This window comes from Stegodyphus dumicola, chromosome 6 (genome assembly GCF_044657685.1).
Source record: "Stegodyphus dumicola isolate Sdum_Otavi_A_Nest chromosome 6, ASM4465768v1".
Taxonomy (NCBI): Eukaryota; Metazoa; Arthropoda; class Arachnida; order Araneae; family Eresidae; genus Stegodyphus; species Stegodyphus dumicola.
In genome coordinates, this window is record NC_140773.1 from 200,880,307 (window position 1) to 200,903,978 (window position 23,672).

The window sequence follows — 23,672 nt, forward strand, 5'->3', positions numbered from 1 at the left end:
ATTCTTTATTATTTTATTTTAAGGCTTTTCTCCTATTACTTAAAAAATTAAAAACCTTATAGAGGTCGATTATTTTCATGAGACATTGTATATTTTGGAAAGTATAAATTATCGTTTGCTATTTGACAGTTTTATTTTCACGCAGAATGGCGCATTTAAAGAAGCAATGGAGAAAAGGCTATGTTTATGCTCTTTTCGAAGAAAATATTCGTATTTAGTTAAATTCTGTGAAAGGCATGTTTTTTCGATATCTAAAGATACGATGCGTAATATTGTCAACAAAAAATCCGCTAAGTCAAAGGGCAGTTGCAAAATCATGAAAATGCTCATTGGGAACTTTAAACAAAGGAATTAAAGTCGATTTGAATCTTAGAAAGGCGAGAAAACGCAATATGCCTCGTTTTCTCCACGACATATCACCGAACGCAAAACGCGCTGTAGAATTTTTTATGAGAAACACTTTTCTAGACAAAAATGGAAAAATATTATCACAATAGACGAATTACAGTAAAAAGAGGTTCATTTATGATCATCAAAGTGTAAGCACGTATTATTTAAAGTAGCATAGTTGCTATTTAAAATCATGCAGAAAAGCAGTACTAAAGCAGCTAAGAAATAAACAATTAGGCAATATTGAACAAATAATGAATGAATGAATAAAAAATAAAGGTGTAGACATCAATAAGGAATTAACAGTACTGAATTAATCATTAATGAAATTAAATGGACTCTTGTTGTTAAGACACTGGCTTTACCCTGAAATACATATTTTCAATAAAAAAAGTAATAATAATAAGTGCATATATTTTTACTTCCTTTTATGAAGGAAAGGAAGTATTGTAATTGCGAAAAATTTTGGGTATCATATTTCAAAGAAAATATCCTTTTTGTTCGCTCTCGAATCCATTAGGGAATTTTTTTTTTGCGTGACATCTGTACGTCCGGACTGAATAAAGGACTGATTTTTCTATAATGGATGTTAAAATAGTTTTAAAAGGGATTCAGAAGGGATTTTTTTTTCTGACGTATGTATATAGGCATGTACACTCTGAGCACAAAAAAGGACTTACATCGTGTAGGGGAATTCTTGAACATGCATATCAGCTTGCTTACTTTGGTAAATTGATTAATAAGATGAATATGATTAATAATAAGATGGATAAAAAAAGTATTTTTTAAGATTACATATGCATGACAAGGACGAAATACGATGTCTTAGCAATTGGGAAGAGAGTGAGATAAACTAATTTTACCGATGAATCCCTGTTTTTTTTTTCCTTTAGCTAAATGCAATAGTTGTACAATTGACAACAATTTATTACTTAAAACTGTGAAAATTAGTATGGTGTAAAATTTTAAGAATGATTATCCGTAATAATTAATGGGTATATATAATTTTTATTATTGTGATATTGCGTGTGAAAAGTTTTGGAAATTCTTCCCTGAAGTATCAAAATTGTGATGCGAATATTCCAGAAAAAAGAACTTTTTTACAGATTGGACTCAAATCTTAATAGGGCTCTAAAAATGAGCAATTACTTTAAAAGACTATAGAGCTTAAAATTATTATTGAATTCAAAATTTTACGACTTATAATGTTTTTAATTGTTTAAAAGCTAATTTTGTGTTTTGTACTTTCAAAATTATATCTCTCATATTTTGCTGCTCTAATACTTTTTCTCTCAAAAAGGCTTGTCCATCGCTGCGCCTTTTTCTCTTTGAAGGGGAGGATGTGTAAGATACAAAATATGAAATCAAACTTCTAATTTTAATTGGCTATAACCTCTTTTGTTTTTTACTTAATTTGGAGACTTCCTCTCTCTATCGTAAAAATAGCGCTATAAGTCTAAACTGCGTCATTCAAATTAATCATGCGTTCCTACGTAACGCTTAATGTAGATAACTCTCGCCCAATTGCAAACCAAAACTTTTTAACTCGGAACCAAAACTTTTTACTCACTCTCTCCTTTCTTTGAATTGCAGCCTTCTTTTTCGCTTAAGCTTTAATCTTGGCAAAACACTTCTCATCCCCGCCGCTGCTTATTTGCCTAAAATGACATCGTATTGTAAAACCTGTGTACATGGAAATTGTTGCATTCAATTAGGATATTAAAACCTTACATACATGTACTATATACCCACTCTGTTACATGGCCTTCATTTTCGCAATTTTTGGTCGTAATCGTATACTTCTAATTACAGAAGTGTTTTAAATGACGGAAATACTGCTATTTTAGTCGATGTCAAATCTAAAAATAAAATTAATGTTCAACAAGTAACAAATTAAAACTTTTACTATGGTCTTCCGAGTTCTTTATTAATTTTAGGAAATTTTTATACTCGTTATGAAAAAATAAAATTATAAGAAGTTTGAAACCTGTACAACAAAAATGAACCGGGATATTTTATTTCTTGCAACTTTTGATGTCATTTTCAGCTTGCCTTTAGGAATCAATTAATTAAGTTAGAATAATTCGACGAAATAAGTTTAAAAGAAGTGGAAGGAAGTTATGTGAGGTCTACCTGAGATTTTTTGTTTTTGATATTATGGGAAGAAAACCCCTTTCCATTATCATTAAATTAAATATAGAGAACAGGTTTACAGATTTACATTAAATAATTTTCCTGTCTTTACCTAGAAAGTTATTGACATCAAATTGCAGGAAGAAGAAACATAGTTAAGCAAACAACAAAAATTTCCGACAAACATAACTTATGAATTTAGCTTTTCAGCCAGCTTAGAATGCTAAAGGCGAAGCGAATTTACAGTAAAGCTGCCATCTTTGCTTAACTCTTTGAGGCGCAGGAAAAGGCAATTAACATTTTCAGCAAAACTCCTGTTTTATTTACTATATCAGGTGTTACAATGAAATTATTTGAGACAATTACACATATTTTGTCCAAGACGCGTGAAAAAAATGACTACTTCTGATGGTTAGTGTCAGTGACCACGGCCCACAGAACACATCCTACAAATCAGTCTCATGGTATTCATGGAAACAATTTTTCTTTTTCAAGCAGAGTGCAACTTTGCATGTGCTGCATTCCCACACTGTTCTTACAGGCTTTTTCTTGGTACTGCAGAGTGCACATCGTCGTGATGTTGTCTTCGATGGGCTGAGGCTTATTTTCTTGAAGACGAACTGCTATTTTCTTGAAGACGAATTGCTGCATCAACTACTGGCTTATGTTTCTTGATTGTCATCTAGTGAGCTACAAGGGAACTTTAGAAACGGTCAGTCTCGAAAACCACTCAAACGAGTAGGACGTTCAGTAGAAAAGGGGGTTACTGCAGCTAATCACCGCCCTTCAAAGAGTTAACATAACCCAAATACTGAAACTGTAAATTGACTGGATGAAAATTGTAAGTGTTAGTTACAATGTGTTTTACACATCCAAATCAGTTTCAGGGTAGAAAAGAACATGTTACTGTTCCTAAATTCTCTGGGTCTTGAAAATACTAGACCAAATTCCAAAAGACTGTAACTTCACCCAGTAGTAAAACTATATAGAAATATTTTCGGACAATTTTAACGAAACAATTATATTAAAGCGCTTGGAAGAAATGTTTTCTAAAATTTCTGAGCTATTGGAATTGGATTAAAGGTAATCTTCATACTGAAATAGAAAACGTGTTTCTTATCAAAAGAAAAAATTAACTCGTTTCATACCGAGGAAAGATTTAAAATAAAGATAATTTTAAATAGTGTATTCTTTTTGCTTTCAGGTATGGTTCCAAAACAGAAGAGCCAAATGGAGGAAGAAAGAGAACACAAAGAAAGGACCAGGTCGTCCGGCTCATAATGCGCATCCTCAGACATGTTCAGGCGAGCCCATTCCTCCAGCAGAAATTGCAAGAAGGGACAGGGATCGTAAAGAAAAGAAACTGAGAAAGCAACTAGAAAGGCAAGCGAAAAGACTTCAGCAGCAGCAAAAAATAGGTAAGAGTACTTACTTCTTAAAATATTAACACAAAAATGTGAATAATAATTATCAAAGCATTGAAATCAGTTTATTCTTTACCAAGAAAACGAAAAATAGTGAAAGGACCAATAATTAATTATATGAGAATCTTAAGAACATAGTCCAGGCTAAAGAACTCTTCAAACTGAAAATATTTTCACCGATCTTTTTGTTCTTAAAGGAAGACAACTTGCTTCTTCAAAAACTTCACAGTTGATACTTTTGCCACTGCTACTCATATTTCAGCACTTTATTACTGCTCTTTTTCCCATACTTTTTGATAATTATGACATACATTGGACAGGATTATTTAATTAAAGTAAAATACAGTACTAGTATGCCCTAAACCTCCGTTTTAGTTTTTGGCCAGATACACTTCAAATTACTAAAAACGTTAAACAAAAGGCAATGCAAAGCTCATCTAAAGAGAAAAGTAACCCGGAAATATCTCAGCATTCCGATCTCAAGCTGAACTAACAACTCGCAGTAACGACAAAACAACTGAGAGCAGACGTTTTCTCTCCGGCGTTATAGAGTTCCCCCCCCCCGCCGGCAGACATATTTTTATTACTTTCTGATTCTCGAGATTACTGGAAGGCAATACGAGTGTCGAATTGCGGTTACAGCTAATACAGTGACCAATTACTTTTATTCAGTTACAATACCTATTACGGTGATACAGGAACCGGACTCAAATGAATCCAAAGGGTCGCCAAGTTTGACGACTTTCGGCGATTTTGAGGATAAAATTAGTCACCAAAACCATTGCCAGCTTGGCGATATCTCGCCAAATTACCGAGATATAGACTTCGCCCCTGTATTCTTACGTTTTTGGCATAGCTTATCTCTTAACATTTTTCGATTTACGTTCCATAGAAAAATACAACAATTTCACATATAATTGCACGAAAATCATCTACTTATGTACAAAATTCGTAACAATATGTACTATTGTACAAATTAATAATTGGAATTTGTAAATAATTAAACTGAAATAGTTAAGTAAAAGGCAAAACTAAAAAATAAAACAAGATAACTATTGCTGATTCACAGAAAAATCCCGACTTATCAAGCGGAAATGGGACCCCTCTATATTCATGAGAGGCGCATTTCGTCATTTGGCATTTCTGAATAAAATCCCAACTCTAATTTAAAATTTTCTGTTCAATTATATAAAATCCCAGCTCAAATCTTAAAGAAGCACAGAAATGGGAAATAATTTTCCAACACGTGGACAGACAATTAATTACAATTAATTTAAAAATTAAATATAGAATTTATACAGAAAATTATATATATATATATATATATAAGTGATTAGTTTAGGCTGCTGGCCGCGCTAGAACCTAGCGATTTGAAAAGTGAAACGGACAACGACAATGATTCGCTGTAAAAGTGAAGTTTGAGAATAATAACCCTTAAGGTCTAAAAATGATGGCAACACTTATAGTTTTATCGACAATTCTAAACATGCCATTTTGAAGAATTTTGTGATTTTGCTCTTGCATTTAATGTGGTGTAAGGGCGAAAAAAGTGACAATTAACGATAAAATTACAAATGAAAAAAAAAAAAAAAAAAAGCTGTGTGAGTAAGTTGGTGTCGAAAGCAAATAGATAAACTGCAAACTCGACTAGAGTATAAAAAAATTTAACCTCTGGTAAAGTAATGTTAAAATTCTGATTTATTTATTTATTTATTTATTTGTTTAGCAAAAACTTAATATAATTTTGAATCGTTTAAACTTGTAGAATAAAAAGATTAATCTGAATAACAAATACTGGTAATCAAAAATGAAAGAAATTTGTATTAAATATGGCAAAAAATTCATTCTGTTTACATTCTATATACACAAGTTATTAATATTTCATGCATCGAGTTGCTACTGCACGATCCTAATTCTTTTTTAATTTCTCTGTTATTACACGCAATTAAACCCAAATATGTTTTTGTGATATTATTATTCAACCGAGCGGCAGGAAATTACGCGAGAGAAGACAGCTGAAATTTCATTGACGGCGAGATTCTGGTACTGTAGCGTTTTCAGACTCACGATAAAAAGAAAAACATTTTCAGTCGGATTTCCCATTGCGAGATAAACGCCTTCGTGACGTTGCTTTCGAGCTTCTGAAACGAAACACGGAAGATATATTTCAGAGTTGTCAACACCTATTCCAAACTCGATTTATTTAGAATAGCCTTACGGACATTATTTCTTGAAGTTTTTCACCTGAAACGGTCGTTATTGAAATTGATTTTATGCATTAGAATATTCAACTTGCCTGAATCATTTTCACATGTTTAAAGCTGAAAACATTTTTTGAGATATCTATGTAATACTGCATCCTGCATTAAATAGTTCCATGCGAAGTTTACAGAATTATACAACCATCAATCAAATGGAAGAGACATAGGGCCAGTGTAAAATTTTAAAACTAAGCAATGCCCTCTTCTTCTGGAGAAAGAAAAATTGCTCATGAAGGAGAGGGACTTATTTTTCATGACCGTCGAAATCGAGAGAATTTTATTCAAAATCTAGGCCTGACTATGCTTATTCGTTTATCCCTAAACTTAAATTATGCAACGATAATACCATCGGCTGTGCTTAACATGTTCACGTTTGTCCATAGATATTTTGATAAAATTAAAAGCAGAGAAAATATATCCTTCGAAACAGTAATGGAATTTAAGTAATTTAATATAAATACTTACTTTCAAAGCATTTAAATAAGGGAGAAAAGTCGTAACTAGTGGATTATTTGCAAAGTGTTATTCAAAAGTTCATTTAAACTGCTCGTGATATTTTCGGAAATGCTGTTTCCATAATCTTAATATTCAGAGCGGGACATTTATATAAGCAATTTATAAGGAATTCGCCGATTTTATGCATACCTTCTTTATAAATTTTATTAAATTATACGTTCCAATGTATTTCAGAAAGCCACAGGCAGATATCTTTCGTCCTCTTCTTCTGTCTGAAGAAGAGAGGCCTGTGTCTGATGGCTACCGAAACGAACACAGTTATTCAAAATCTGAGGCCTAACTAAACAAAACGTTGCTTTATTGCCTAATTTTAAATGGTTGATTAAAATCCAAACCGAGCAATTCGGTGACCTTTGTTTTAGTTTATAACCAATTATTTTATATTAAGCCGCTTTCCTGTCTTTCTCGTTTTCATTTTACTGCCAGAATATAAATTTCTAGTTGGCGAGATATTCAGTTTAGGTAGAAAGAAGAAAGTATTTCAAGGAAGGTTTTAGAGGGTGGAATTAGAGCGTCTTCTGCCTGCTGAATGCCACGTTGCTAAAGTGGTTCTCCTGCTAGTAGTATGCAGTTATTCTCTATAGTTCTTATTCTCGCCGTTAGGCTTGTTACGACGACCTTAGATCGAAGCCAGCTTGCGTGTTATTTTAATTGTGCAGCCGTTAGGCTAACTAACTATAGGTTTAGTTACTCAATGTCCTTGACTTAAGCCATGATTGTTGGCTTCTGTAAGTACGAGTGGTGCCGTCTGTTAGCTTTTATTTGAGTCAGATAAAAGGGTTCTTTACACTCTTTGCCTGTCTCTGAGGTACTTACAAGACATAGTGATAATTCACTACTAGTCTCTACAATGTTTCATATATAAGCAAAGACGACGAAACACAACTTCATCCATTTTTTGGTGCCTTTTTTTAGCTTTTGGTTATTTTTCAAATTTATTTTGACCTTTTGTCCAGAATTTACTTCGGTAAATTCATTCTATAATATTTTGATAAAATTAACCGAAATGTTGATCACAATAAGAGGTAAATTTTTCATGATTTCGTATTACAAACGGGTGGGGTATCGGTACTTTGATAACAGTATCCGGTTGGTAACATTAACTGCGATTATATTAGGGGGCCTCTGCTGTATAGTACTGAATAGTTCTTGCATAGAACATTCCACTTGCCTAAACTATCGTCGTCGAAAATAAAGCGGTTCAGTAACTTCGCAGTTTAAAATCATGGTTGTCGAAAATATCATGGTAAAAAATAAAGCTCCGACAAATCATCCCATGACGATAACACCCCAGACATGAGTTTTTCAGGCTTTATAAGTTCTAAGTACATATGCGTATAATGACTTGTGAGCGCAAGAAGAAAAGTGGAACATATTTATTTTTATAATTCATAATTTTGAATTATTTAATATATTTTTGCTGAAAAAGTGAAAAGGAAACCTGTGCATTTAAAAACAGATAACTAGTAGAACATTAATGTAACTTATAGATAGCACTTAACAGAAGTTTTAAGCTTACATAGCAAACTAATAAAGGTCATAAATAAATTAATCTTTTTTATAAAGTTTTACTGATAATTTTTCCTGAAAAACATTCTCTAAAAACGTTTAGAAAAAGGAAGATCTTTAACTGTATGACATTACCTCTATAAAAAATGTTTAATTAATTGCCAAATTATTTTTTTTTCACTTTTGTTAATCTGATATTCTTTTAGTGAAAATTATGTGTTTTGGTTACGTTTATTCTTTAAGTACTGTTAATATTTTCATGTATAGCATGCATTTGGATATCAATTTGTTAGCTATGATGAAAGATACATAATATTTCAGCCGGGTATTTGGATTTATTGAATTACACAAAAGCATACTAGGAATATTTGCTTAAAGGAAGAAACGTTCAAGAATTGGTTTATATCCACTTTATACATTAGGAAAATCCCGAGAATTTCATGTAGCCACCTCGTTCGTCCTGTCGAAATACCAGTATTCAGCGACTTTACCCTTCGGTCACTGGCGTCAGTTCAGCAGGGAAATTAAAATAAATACGTTCGTTACAGAATCAATCATATGTTTCTGATTCCAAAAATGTTTTCAAAGCCATAGATGTTAGATATAGTACCAGTTATTCTTTTAAGGAACTGTGTACAATACTAAATTTAATTTTGAATAAATTAATTTTTTTCTAAAGATTAATGTAGTGGTAACAGACCTTATGAAGAGAGATAAATAAAGACAGTCATGACGGCGTTTGTCAGAGAATCAGAAGCAACAGGGAATCAATGAAATAGATTTCAAAAAGTGGAATTGGTCAAAACCACAGTACTTTCAATTCATCATACCTATTTCACTTATTTTTATAGCTCTCTTTTTTTTTCACTTCTTCGTATTTATATGCGTATTTCATTATTTATATAAACTTAAGTTTTATTTCTTAAATACATTAAATCGAAAAGCACATTTGTATAATTTTTGTCTATAAAAACTGAACATTAAATTCTTTTAAAGTTATTTTGTCAGATTAAACCATGTTTCGGGAAAATCTGTAAATTTCCCTTAACGATCTAAAGTAGTATTTAGAAAATAGTAAATGCACATAGCATAATTTTGAAAATGCATTGCTTGAAATTTATATAATCAAAAAAATTACTTAATTCTTGGAAAATTATCTTCCTCAGATTCAACGTACTTTTCATTCTCAGCTACAAAATTTGAATTCAGGATGTTTTTAAAATACGTATAAATAAGTTTGACTTTCTTGATGGAATACAGCGGCTTTCTCATCACCCGAATTATGATTTCCTTTATTTATATATATATGAGAGGTATTAAAAAACTATAATACTGATATTTAAAAATATGTAGCATCTTCATTTCGTAAGCGATGATTAAAGAGGTAATTTTTCATGATTCCGCAGACTAGACAAGGAAATTAGGAAAGAAATGGGAGCTTCTAATTTTAACAATGGAACCTTTAGGATAAGCGGGATTAAAACTAATATAGAATTAAACCTAGCTCAGGTGATTAAAACTAATATAGGATTTTCTTAATGTATAACGTGAATATGAACCAGTTCTTGAAAAGGTACTCCACAAAGGCATGTGCTTTTGTTTAATTCAATAAATCCATATACCCGGCTATTATGTAGCTGACTTTCATTATCCTAACAAATTGACATCCATATAATAAACTGCACGCTATACATGAAAATGTTAACGGAACTTAAAGGAAAAACGGAACCAAAGCATATAATTTCCACTAAAAAAATAAAAGAATATCAGATTAACAAACGTGAAAGAATATAATTTGACAATTTATTAAACAATTTTTATAGAGTTAACGTCATACAGTTACAGGTATTCCTTTTTCTATATATTTTTTAGAATATATTTTTCATGAAAGATTATAAAAAAGAACTTTATAAACTTTATAAAAAAGATTAATTTATTTATGATCTTTATTAGTTTGCTATGTAATTTAAAAACTTCTGTTAAGTTCTACTAATTACTACTTCATTAATGTTCTACTAATTATCCGTTTTTAAATGCTCAGGTTTCCTTTTCACGTTTTCAGCAAAATTCTGAAAAACGCATGTCTGTGATGTTATCGTCATGCGATGATTTGCAGGAGCTTTATTTTTTACTACGTTTTAGACGACAATGTTTTTAAACTGCAAAGTTATTGAAATGCTTTATTTTCGACGATATTTTGTACCATGATGTTTTAGAACTGCGATGTTTTCTCCCACGATGTTTTGTACCACGACGTTTTCACCTTGCGTTGTTTTCTCCGCGGCGTTTTCGTTCACGATGTTTTTGCCGCAATGTACTCGACGGATACCTAAATGAAGCGTGATAAATTACAGTTAACTATCACAATATTATTTCTGGAAAAAAACGCATTACTAATATTAACATCGCCATATCTAATAAGGTATCTTCATTTCTACTTTTCTGTAACTCCTATCTCGCCCGTCTTTATTGTTGCCTCTACTACACCTTAGCCTCAGATTATCCTGTAAATAATTAGAGATGGTCAATGTGAAGCCAATTAGGTGAAATTATAGACTGAATGTCAGTCCGGGCTTGCTTCGCAGTAACTTGAGTTCTTGTGTTAGGGTGGCAAGTTAGAAAGGAAAGGTTCGACGTGATCTTCTCAGATAGCTTGTGAGAGTCTACCTTTGTGTTTAAGAAGAACACAATCAGTATGGGAACGAATCTATTTTAAAATTTAGGGGAGTTCTTTCTGTAAAAATATTTAGGAAGGGGAAAATTTGGTTTTTTTTTTTTTTTTTTTTTTTTTTTTTAATTTTTAGAACTTGGCTCCCCTAATTTAGCGGGAAAAGTGGTATTTTATATATCAGTTAAAAACTTAAAGGCGATATTGCGTCATTCATAACGAAATGCTATACAAAGCTCTCTTAAATAGACAAGTAACCTTATCATGTGTAGCATTACTCACATTTTATACGTGGCTCAAAAGGAACATAGTAACATTCTCCGTCGGATATAAGGAAACATGAGATATTGTCTCGTGTCTTCCCCAAAAAAAATTCCTAACCAGGTTCTTTTTTTTATCGTCGTTGGACTGTGTAGTCGCTATGATGAAGGAAGTTTAATATATTCTTATTAGGTGAGGAATTTTTGCATTTTTTGCACCGTAGTATAACAACCGTTGTAACGATAGTAAGCAGTGTAATTTTTCGATTATGTAAGTAAGTTTTCGCTGTAAAGAGTGTAACTGAAGTTTCATTATTATCTTCTTATCTGAAGAGACATCTCTTTATTCTTTTTTTCAAAATATCTTTAAAAATATTTTTCAAAAAGAAAAAATCCAAAATTTTCCAAAAATATTCCATAATGAATTTAATTTAATCCGTTTGAAAAAATTTCGTAAGTATAATTATATAGGATTATTAACATTTTGGGTTCAAATAATATTATTTCTAGATTAAGATTGAAATAAATTATAGTCACAGTTAAAAATTAAAAACAAAATTCTTTTCTTCATTTGCAGGTAAAGGCGGGTCAAGCGGGATAGCAGAATCTGTGAGGCAAACCCTAGGTGACCTCGTTCGGCTAAGTCCTCGTAAAGATTCTCAAGCTCTTCTGGGACACGAATTGCACACCCTTCTCGAGTCACTCGGCTTTAGGCTGCCTCACGTTTCAGGTAACTTAACGTAATCTTTGAGAATTCTAACATAAGTTTATGTTACCTCGGTGTAAATCTCTTATGCTGGGAAACGGCTGCGTTAAATTTATTGCCACAACTTAAAAAATGCTCCTGAAGCAAATGTTTCACAAATCAACAGTTTTGTATTCTTTTATATTAGGTGAGGCAGAAAAGAAAGGGGCTTTTAGGAAACTGTATATTTAAATCAGACTTATTATATCACATAATCACCTTCAGAGTATTTTCAGCGACTTCTCGCACATAAGTATACACATATATTTCGGAAACACATATATTTCGGTATTTTCATACTGAAAATAAATCAACTATAATTATTCTAAGATATATTACAGACGTTCTTTGTTTATAAATAGAAATGCTTTATTCATAATTTAAAAACATTTTCTAATTTTTTTTTTTCTATTTGAATAAAGGTGCAATTCAGTATTCTGGGAACAGCGAACATCTTGAGTACACAGACGACGATGTGGAAGATACTGATGACACCGGAGAACGCCAGCCGCACATTACAGAACCTTCCAAAGACCAGTCCCTTGAGATACACAAGACGAAAAACCCTTTTAGTATTGCCAACATCCTCGCCTCCGACTGCAGCAGGAACAAGGTCCGGCAACTGCATGCTTTTCCTGCAATGCTTCGGCAACCGGCTGGATTTCTGGTAGCTCAGAGGAACGAAGGAGCCGACAGGTCACCAACAAATCGCCGAACGAGTCTGACAGACAGTTGTGCCAGTAGCTGCGGTTCCTCCCCAACAAGTCCAGACAGAGATTTTGAGATGCCCTCGCCTCCTGCATCAAACTATCCTTTGCTGAATCCGGGATAAAAACACTCAAAGATTGGACAATTATTCCTGAACCTCACACTCTCTCATTCGAATAACAACCTAATCTGGTCATCCACCATTTACTTCTTGCTGTCGACAATGTGCTGCATTCTTCAAAGACATTATGTAAAGAAGAAAGCAGAGACTGTACAACAAACAGAATGTTTATTCTTCTTCAGCTTCATGTAATGTATTTATTAAAATATTCATCAAGTACATTTTTTATTTCTAGTATTTCTTTAAAAAAGAGAGAGAGATCCCGTTTTGGGAAAGATAAATTTCTCGTCATTATTACAATCAGAGAGAGTACATTATTTAATGAGTGTAAATTTTTAATAATAGTTAAGCGGGGCAATTCAGCGATTCATGTAACGAAATTTTCACACTTTAATATTTCAAAAAGAACTATTTGGGTTTACTTTGAGAAGCAATTAGAAATCTTTTCAGGACACTTACAATTCACTTTCATGATGTTAAGTAAATCGAAATGGCTTACTGACTTAATTTTCAAGAAAAAACATTTTTATTCCTATTTATTATTCTTTAATATCAGTTCTAATCCTAGTAATTTGTTGACTATAAAATAATTCTTTTTTCATTGAACACTTTACAACAGTATGAGAACATGAGCATATTTCACAATGTTATTATGTTTGTAAATAAGACTGATATTTCTGTTATGCTACGAAATTGCTCTATAGTAAAATTCACATCTTTAAAACAGAGCTAATTAAATGAATTTATGCAAAAAATATTGGAAATCTGAAAATATTTCATTATTAGATAAAGTGTCGTATTTTAAATTTGAATTATACTATAACTAAAATATCTGATGTGTACACCACATGACTTCCTTGTACGGAATATTAAATTATACGGATTTTTTTCTTGCATTTCATTTAAACTTATTAGGTTGAATTAAACCTACTTCGCCTGCCGACAGCGCATAAACCACAATAGAATACATGCATTCTTTAAAATTCACTTTGTTTACCATAGCGACACTCTGGCACTAGGTTTATTTAACAGTATTATGTTTCGTTCATATTATAACTCAGAATGCACAAAATTTATATCATTTAAAGAATTATCTTATCGTTGCCACATGTTCTATTCAAATACTATAATAAAGCTAAAACTATGTATAAAAGAAATTAAGCAAACAAAACAAAAAAGGAACAGTTTTTCACAGACGATTGAGTATTTCTCATTCAATTAATTCAGTTTTCACTTCGCGACAAGGCAAAAATACATAAAAACTCAAAATATCTGTATTAAAAATTACGAAGTAAATCTTAAACACTTATTTCCTCGAAAAAAAATTCCAGAAAGGATAAAACATGATTTAATTTGCAGTAATAAATGAAGGCGTTATTTTTGTGTCTCTCTAGATTGGCAACAAATCTACAATTCTGCTGTTTCAAATGTAAACAAATATGTCCGCCATGTTATTTAAAACTTAACCGCACTTAAACAGCTTTTAAGGGGACGGTGGACTTTAGAATAGCTAAAAATCAACCAAAATATTGAATTTGTGTTTTTACTCTCATAATATTCCATATACATAACTACATCGTATGTAAAAAATAGAGTTCAAATATTCTAATTTTTAAAGAAATTACAAGCATTTAAAATGTATCAAAAACGTAAACTTTGGAGAAAAATCTAAAAAAAAATGTATTTCAACAGTTATTTACTGATGTAATAATTTATATATTTGCCCCAAAAAAAAGTGCTTATTTCTGAAAAAAGGCTAAAAATGTCTTTATTGACAATTATTAATGAATTTAACTTTGTTATGTGAATGTTATACGCCTAGAACAGGAAGAAAATCTCGTTTTCTCTACTCATTGCAAAAAAGCGTGATCAACGTCGCTTGAACCAAAGAAAAAAGAGAACTTTACCTGCTTGGAAAAAACAGAAATAGTAAAAACTATTGTAAAGCATTAAAAGATAATGTAAATGTAACAAATGAAGGTAAAACATATGATGCGAGTGAATTTTAAAAGTTTCATTGGATATAATGCATAAATTGCTTCTCCCTGTAACTTTGAATCGCATACCAATTAGCGATTTGTTTATATTTGTTTTATTTAATATTATGAGATTAAAAATAGTTAAATGATACGAAAATGTTATATAGTGTCTACATATTCATATTTAAAGTTAATTTTCTGTTTCTCATGACCATGTATTAACGGTAAGTTTGAAGAAAAACTTTAAATTCGGTTTTCTCAAAATAAAATTTTTCGCAGTTTGTATGTCTTGAAAATGATCCATGCGTCTCATTTTTAGTTAAAAATGAATGATATTTGGAAGAAACTATCTTGTTATATGTTGCAATAGATATGTGTATGCGTTTTGGGATATGAGGTTTTTAAGAAATTTAAACTTGTGATAATACTTAACAAAAGGTGATATTTTTCCGAAAACTGGGTCTAAGTTCACAAAAATCCTTTTTAAAAATTTCTGATCTATCATATTCAATAACGGATACACAAAAACTTTTGTCAAGTCTTGATAACAAACTTAAAGGAAAAATTAGGAAAAATATAGAAAATTAGCGCGCAAGGAGCATTTTAAATCTTTAATTAAAATAATTAATTTGGTTAAATTTTTTTTTATTTAAAATAAATTAAAAGTTTGAACATATATTTTATAAACTGATGTTATAATATGTATATGTATAAAATTCCTTGTTGAAAACACAAAAGCTTAAAAAACTAATTTTTAAAGTCCACCGTCCCCTTAAATTGTTGATAATTGTACAAATATTGCTTCCAGAATTACGAAAGGTATAAAAACTTTAACCGGAAGATAAAAACAATATAATTCAATCATTTTTAAAGCAAAAAATGTATAATTTACAAACATATAAGAGTAAAGAAACTGAGATTACTGAGCCGGGTAACAGAGTGGATATATTTATAAATATATTTATATACGTTTGGCGCGGCCGATTGAAACCAAAATACGAGGTGCACTTCTACATGTTATAGTAGTCCTTATATACAAAATTTCAACGTTCTGAGGCTACTCGTTTTTGAGTTATGCGAGATACGTACGAACGCACGCACGTACGTACATACGTTCGTACAGACGCCACGAAAAATTCTCTTCAGAATTCATTTTAAATCAGTTTTTTAGTTTTTTTGGAGGAAAAGAGTCTTTCATTCTGTCCTTAATTACAGATATCGCGCAAAAACATCGTTAAATTGCATTCGAAAGCGGTCAAAGTGGATATTTTCGTTGAAATATGCTGCCTGAAGCTTTTCGCGATTACAATACTTCCTTTTTACTTCGTACAAGGAAGTAAAAACAAGGCAATAAGTTTAAAAAGGGGGAAACGTATTAAAAAATTCTACGAAATAAACATAATACGAAACAAATTATGAAATTTATTTATAAGTAAACATATTTATGCAACAAACGTGCTATCTACTTATGATAGTTATCGCCTTATATAAGGAATATTACTGACGAATTATCATATTACATATAATAATCATATTACAAATAAATCTTAATTTTTCAAGCCAAGAAATAGTCAATGATGACACCAGATAGAAGCATCCTTTCTTGCAGATACAAAAAGAGATGATCTAACGAGAAAGATCTATAATAGAGCTAACAATTTGGTTGTTTCTTCAATAATGATGCTTGAAATTCGAAAGCTATTGATTGTGTTTCCGTAAACATTTTAAATAACATAATGAATCATAGCTTGTTCTTTCTACTGAATTCTGCACGGGATAGAAAATACAATTAATTCTGAAATATTAATATTTCATTTTATAGTGGAAAATATTATAGTTTACAATACTTTACATATTTTAGTTGAAATTACACATATACTTTCATTACTTACGTACTATATCGAGCTTCAAAATCGTTAACATTTTTATGATAACTTGAAAAATAAAAGTGAATTAAATTAAATTTTTAAAGATGAATGAATCATTTCTATTAAAAAAACAGCTCATCTAATTTTATTTTTACAGTATAAGATTCAAAGATTATATTTTTAATTATTACTATTTTCGAGTATTGCAGAAAGACACAGTTTATAAGTTTTTTTAAATGACTAAAAAATGGTGTATAGGTTTAATTTGAGTCTTTCAATTCACTAAAAAAAGATGTAAAACCGAACATGCTTTTTAAAATATTATTAGCATCATTATTATTCTAAATATCTATTATTAAAGAATTTGTTTAGTGGTCGTAAATCGTGGTTTAAAATTTAGCAAAACAGAGTTTGTTACTGTTATTTAACTCAAATTTCTATCGAACTTCAGAATAGCATTTTGAAGCTGAAAACCTATCTATAACTAATAGGTACAGGTAGTAAATAGTATAGGGCACACCAGCGATGTCCATGAGATGACTGGAAATGCCTTCCCACAGTCCAGTGTTTACTAAAAATAATGATTTATGACTTAAAGAGATTACAGTATAATTTACATACAATCTGAAATTCTCAAATTAAATTGAGAACATCTGTTTTGAGTAGCAAAAATAACAGATAAACATAACAAGATAAATTTAATGATAAATGGATACTGGGAACACTATGTTATAACAAACAGTACTAAAAATACAAAAGAGGTCTCCACGAGGTCACATCATTTGAGAATAAAATCAAAAAACACTGTGAGTAAGAATCCGAGAGCTTAGGGAGTTGAGAATGTAAAAACTGGGAATACAAAAAAATATTTTGATTATTTGATTTATCAACACAATTTTAAATAAGATGTTTAAAATATTATGCTGTACAAGGTTATTATAGTTTATAATGTTCACAGGTGAAATCCTTTTGAACATTAATTCACAGTATGTTATAAAGTTCATTAAATTTATGCAGCATGAGAAACTTATACTTAAGAAAGATCTAGGCCGTAGGAGGAGAATCGTTGCATTACTTTTTAAAACTTAGGATTCTCATATTTATCTTTAATTAGAAACTTTTGGAATGCCAGAAGATCCAATGGTGGGGATTTTGTGTGATTATCCTCAGTAGAAGGCATGAGAAAGTTTAATGATTAGGAGTTCTATGTTCCTCACATATATAGATTTCGGAGTTCGTCATATTTCTTACGCAGAAATATGTGGGGAGTCTATGAAAATACCAATCTATGGCTAATACAAAAAAAATTAAATATATTGGCTGTTTGTGAAAAATAGAAGTTAGGATCAAATTCACATATCCCAAGAGCGAGCTGAAATTGTTGACTGCGCTTTCCAATAAAATCCAAGGAAATGAAATTACATTTAAGTCTTGAATTTCAGATTCAACATCCTGCAACATGGAGAACTTCGCAAAAACAATTACAATGCATTCTAAATAAGTTACAATTTTTACAGCACCTATATGAGCATGACAATAACAAAAAAAGCCTTCTCCACCATAGAAAAGACACTTAAGTAACGTTACACACAGGTTCATCTACGTTACCTAACAAAACGCTGGATAAAACTTCATATCTGCAGGTTTCATTGCGATGCCTCTTACGGCACGTTGTTTAACACATATATCGGAGAACTAAATACCCTGATTAAATGGAACTTTAACCCATGTAGATGTTTGAAAAATCCAAAAAACTGCCTTGTTCTTATTTTCTTTTTTTTTTTTTTTTTTTTTTTTTTTTTTTTTATGGGGAGCGATGATTAAGCCGAACTGAGTATCAAATCAAGGCCCTCATTTGAATACTAATAAAAACTAACTATTAAAATCAAGGATTTTTTTTCTCTTATTATATTTTATGTTAGTTAAGATTTTATGGTTAAAAGTGTATTTTTATTTTCTGAAATAAAACCGTGTGGAATTTTAATTTGGCTGACGTTGAGAGTTTTGACATAGTGTGAAATTGGTTCCATACCAAAGGAGCATAAGTGCTGCAAGTTAAACATAAACATTTATAGAGTTTCGTCTTCTTTGGAATTATAAATTAGGACGAGAACTCTAAGATTAAAACGAATAATCCCTAGGTCTTGTAACTACGTGTAATTACGAAGGGTATAAAAGACCATTTTATTCAACTCAAATAAAAGTTTAAAAGAAGGTATTCCTTGCGCGCCAGCATTTATGGCTTAAATAAAAAAGGAACGAATTTTAAATTATGATTAAGATAACTGAGCCTACACAGATGCAAAACGCGTTGGCTCTGGCCTAACATCGGCGTGACAAGTCTAATGGCGAGAATAATGCGACGCCCGAGATGTATTGCTCTCAAGCGAATTAATTAACAAACGTGGCTTTCAGCAGACCAAACACGCTCTGATTCTACACTCTAAGACCTTCTTTAAATACTGTCTCCTTTCTGCTTCATTTGAATACACAAGAACTATAAATTTGCATTTTGACAGCAAAATAGAAAGCGAGAAAGACAGAAAAGCAAATCAACATGAAATAACTGTTTACTAAAATTAAATGAAGCCTTATAATTTAATGGGTGCTTGAGTTTAACAAAGCCGATGAATATGCTATGCCAGCCTATGACATGTGAGCGAAACACATAACATGAAAAAGATGGGAGTTGGATAACTGGTTATTAACTTATTAAATTAACTTGTATGTCAACAGGTACTTGGCTGCAACAATTTCATATGCTACTTCATATAAATGCATGCTGTCTGGGACATTCGGCTAGATTCCTAATCTTGTAATCCATCGTAATCTTCTACAGCTTCTTTCCATGTCAGGATTCCAGACATCAAATCACACTGAAAAGAATTACGGCTACTAGCCACGGTGATAACTAGGACATCGGGATGACACACAGTCTTCTCAGGCACATCCACCTTCTTGGCACATCCACCTTCTCAGGCACATCCACCTTCTACCACGGGACTATATAGCATTCAACTGTACGCTCCTTCAGCAAGGAAGAAACTCAAATTTACCAACAAACAGAAATGGCTAAAGTTAAAAAATTAAATTAACTTTAAGTTTCCTTAGGCAATTCATTCTATTTCCAAGAAAATTAAAACAATTTTAATACGTTCTATAACTAAATACGTATCAATTTTTTTATTGGTACATATCTTCGAAGAACGAAAAACCCCACAGACATAAAGAAAAACAATTCTTACAACGTTACTTAAGAGTTCTTTTCAAATGCTGCATATTAAATGACAGATGTTCTATGTCTGGAAAAAGAAGTCACATAACAACATCATATTTGCGATTATAATATATATATATATATATATACGATATACATTGATATATACGATTATATGCACTTTTAGAATTAACCATGTATAAGCAATGATTCACAGAATAAACAAAGAGTAATAAACCTGTATGAAACCTTGGATTTTCCGTTAACGCTTCATAAGCTGTATGTATACCAAACTAGGAAAACAAATTTAACGACGTACATATTACATGTCGGACATCTAACTTAATAGCTATTAGCAAATAAACAACAAAAGTTTAATTTTCATTGGTCGAGAAAGAAAACCAAACAATCTAGATATAAGTTCTACTGTAATATATGAAGATTTTTCCAACTCAGCAGATGATCCACCATGCATGTATATTTTAATGTTGGTAAGGGATTTATGGAATGTGACTTCATTCTCCCAATGATAATAAAAATTTCTATCTATTGGATTATTTTAAAACAATTCAAATACATTTGATTTACTAATTCAGAAGTCAAACAACAAAAATCAGCGTTATATTTACAAAATTTTCACAGGACTAGTTTCGATGGTTTTACCGAACCACCATCTTCAGCTGCAAAACCGCAAATGAACAAGATAGGAAATAATGATTAGATAAGATAAGAAAGAATTGACAAGAATTGTCCAGGTTGAATTGTCCAAGAATTGTCCAGGCTTGACAAGAATTGTCCAGGTTGAATTTCTTGTCCAGGCTTTCTTATCTTATCTAATCATTATTTCCTATCTTGTTCATTTGCGGTTTTGAAACTGAAGATGGTGGTTCGGTAAAACCATCGAAACTAGTCCTGTGAAAATTTTGTAAATATAACGCTGATTTTTGTTGTTTGACTTCTGAATTAGTATTTATTCGGCGTGTTATTGTGTCTTAATTACATTTGATTTAGTTATTGGAGGAACAATAATTTAATTATTACGATGACAATTAAATTATATTGCTAGTAATTCGATGTCGATGTGACAAAATTTTCGTTGAATTCAATTTTATGTTTTTTCATACATTGAAATTTATCAAATCATTCTTTATTTCAAAAGCGATTTTTTCGCGAAATAACAGAAAAAATGTATTTGTTTTTAGTCATTATTTCAAAAATAGATTTAAAACATAAAAATAAAAACTCTTCACGATTGAGGTTACATTAAAAAAATATTTTTTAAATAATAACAATTAAAGTGCTGCCCAGACGGGAACTGGTTAATAACTGTGACTGCCGAGTCGAAGGGTCCGAGCTCGTATCTGGAGAAGGGGTGGATGTAAATTGTCTGTGCCTTTATAGGAGACAACGGAGTCTCACCTTTTTAGGTGCCCCGTAATAAAATCATTACCAATTCCCACCTTAGTAGTAGCCAACGCTTATAATGTCTCATGCCCACTATTGGAAAAAATAATAATAATAAAAAAAATCTAATGGGGACATCACATGATTTCATTGTATGGCCTATTAAATTATGCACATTGTTTGCTGTATTTCATTTAAACTTATTTTCTCGAATTTCATTACAGATATATTTCTCATATCAATTTAGTCCTTACCTCGCGACTAAACAAAAATACATAAAAACTCCCAGCATCTTCATTAAAAGTTGTAAAATACAGAAAAGCCTAAATCACCAAATACAGTAAAAAAAAATTAAATTTTTTTAAACCAATTTTTACAATTAAAATTATAGTTGTTACCTCCCAAACAAGCAATTCGACCACCAAGCAGGAAGACCAAATGTTTTATGTAAAAAATTATAGAATTGTTGAAAAATTGTTGTGAAATTAACTTTTGGTCCCACTCGGTAAAAAGATGCTGAAGTTGGGGTACAAACTGACTTGATTCGCTACTCTACTAAGAGTTTCAAATGTAAACAAATGGCGGCCGCAAGGCCGCTATTTGTTAGTCTTAGCGCCACTTTTAAATTGTTGATAATTCTACAACTATTACTATTGCATGCAGATTAACTAAAGGCACAAAAACCTTAAGGGGAACATAACAATGACATAACTCAATCAATTTTAAGAGCAAAAAATCCGTAATTTGTTAACATATAAGAATAAAAGAACTGAGCTCAACGGGCAGGGAACAGAGTGGGTATATATATATATATATATATATATATATATGTGTGTGTGTGTGTGTGTGTGTGTTTTGGTGCGGTCGATTGCTACCAAAAAGGGAGATGGATAACTGCATGTTATAGCAGTCCCATATACAAAATTTTAACGTTCTAAGTTTATTCTTTTTTGAGTTATAACATACATAACTCAAAAATGATTCCTGCATTTTGCATCCATTCCTGCCGCCCAGACGGTATAGTGGTAGGGAAGCCGACTGCGGTACCGAACGGTTCTGGATTCGAGTCCCGGAGAAGACATGGATGTAAATTGTTTGTTCTCTCATAGGAGGTAACGGTTACCACCTATTAGGTGCCTCCATAGTAAAATGACCACTACTTTTGGGCTTAGTAAGTGGAGAAAGCCTAAAAATGGCTAGTGCAAGCCATTAAAAAAAAGTCCGCACCTTCTCCGGGCTTCGATCCCGGACCCTTCGGTATTGCAGTAAGAATCGTTAACCACTTCCCGTCTAGGTGGCGCTTCTGCTGATCTTTTGATTCTGAACTGTGAAATATGTTATTTACATTTTCTTTCGTATTTGTTTCCCAGTAGCCAGCATGTATTTGTATTTCTTTCACGTTCTTTTAACCAGCTATTGAAATCTGTTTTCACTTAATTAATTTTAATTATGAAAAATTTCACAAGAAATCTATGATATTTTAATTATTTCGTATGAATTTAATCATGTTTTAATTAACTGAAGGAGTTGCATAATTTTTTAATCGCCTGAAATTGCGCGGAAAAATATTTTCAACCAACTTGCTTTAAGCTCGTCAAACGTTCACATGACACAACAGAAAGTACTACTGGAAGATAAATGGTTAGTTCTAGAAACCCTTTCTTCTGTTATTGACACCACTCTGCATTTACAAATTATGCACAATAATTATTAACTGTGCTTCTGGAAAGAATTTTAGATGCAATACTGTAATGGTTCCTTCGGAAGTGGCCAGATTTTTCTTAAATAACCATCTTTATGCACAGCAAATGTACACCTCTCCCTTAAAGTTTACACAAATAATGAATTCATAAGAATTCTTCTCACTGGAAAACGGTGAAATGCTAAATTTTGTATGGAGCCTATCTTAAACGCTAACTATGGCTCCGGGAAAACAGACAGACAATTTTTAAAGGTGCACCAACCTCATGCTGCTTTCATCAAGTTCAAAACTTAACTTAGTAAAGATGAGAGTATATTTATGGCGGCACATTTGTAGATGTCTCTTCAGAATCGACTTGCTTAAAGGTACCGGCATTTCAATGACGGGGCATCGTTATTACGATTCTAATGCAAAATAGTTGTCAGTTTCCCAATGATAAAAAAATCTGATGTGTACACCACATGACTTCCTTGTACGGAATATTAAATTATACGCATTTTTTCTTGCATTTTATTTAAACTTATTAGATTGAATTAAACCTACTTCGCCGACAGCGCATAAACCACAATAGAACACATGCATTCTTTAAAATTGACTTTACCATAGCGATACTCTAGAGCTAGGTTTACTTAACAGTATTATATATATTTCAATCATATAATAACTCAGAATGCACAAAATGTATATCATTTAAAGAATTATCTAATCGTTGCCACATGTTCTATTCAAATACTATAATAAAGGTATAACTATGTATAAAAGAAATT

At 31.5% G+C, this 23,672-nt stretch overlaps 1 protein-coding gene across 2 annotated transcripts in view; it reads left to right on the forward strand.

Moving 5' to 3' along the window:
- Nucleotides 1-12,956, forward strand: part of LOC118182286 (uncharacterized) — a 158,494-nt gene extending 145,538 nt beyond the window's left edge. Inside the window, exons 3-5 of one of the 2 annotated variants that reach the window (XM_035351611.2) lie at nucleotides 3,728-3,941; nucleotides 11,739-11,891; nucleotides 12,329-12,956. In XM_035351611.2, coding sequence (XP_035207502.1) covers nucleotides 3,728-3,941; nucleotides 11,739-11,891; nucleotides 12,329-12,738 — 777 coding nt within the window. In that variant the 3' untranslated portion in view covers nucleotides 12,739-12,956. The remainder of the gene's footprint in view (nucleotides 1-3,727; nucleotides 3,942-11,738; nucleotides 11,892-12,328) is intronic. The other variant, XM_035351612.2, reaches the window with a different exon arrangement.
- Nucleotides 12,957-23,672: the final 10,716 nt, after the last annotated feature.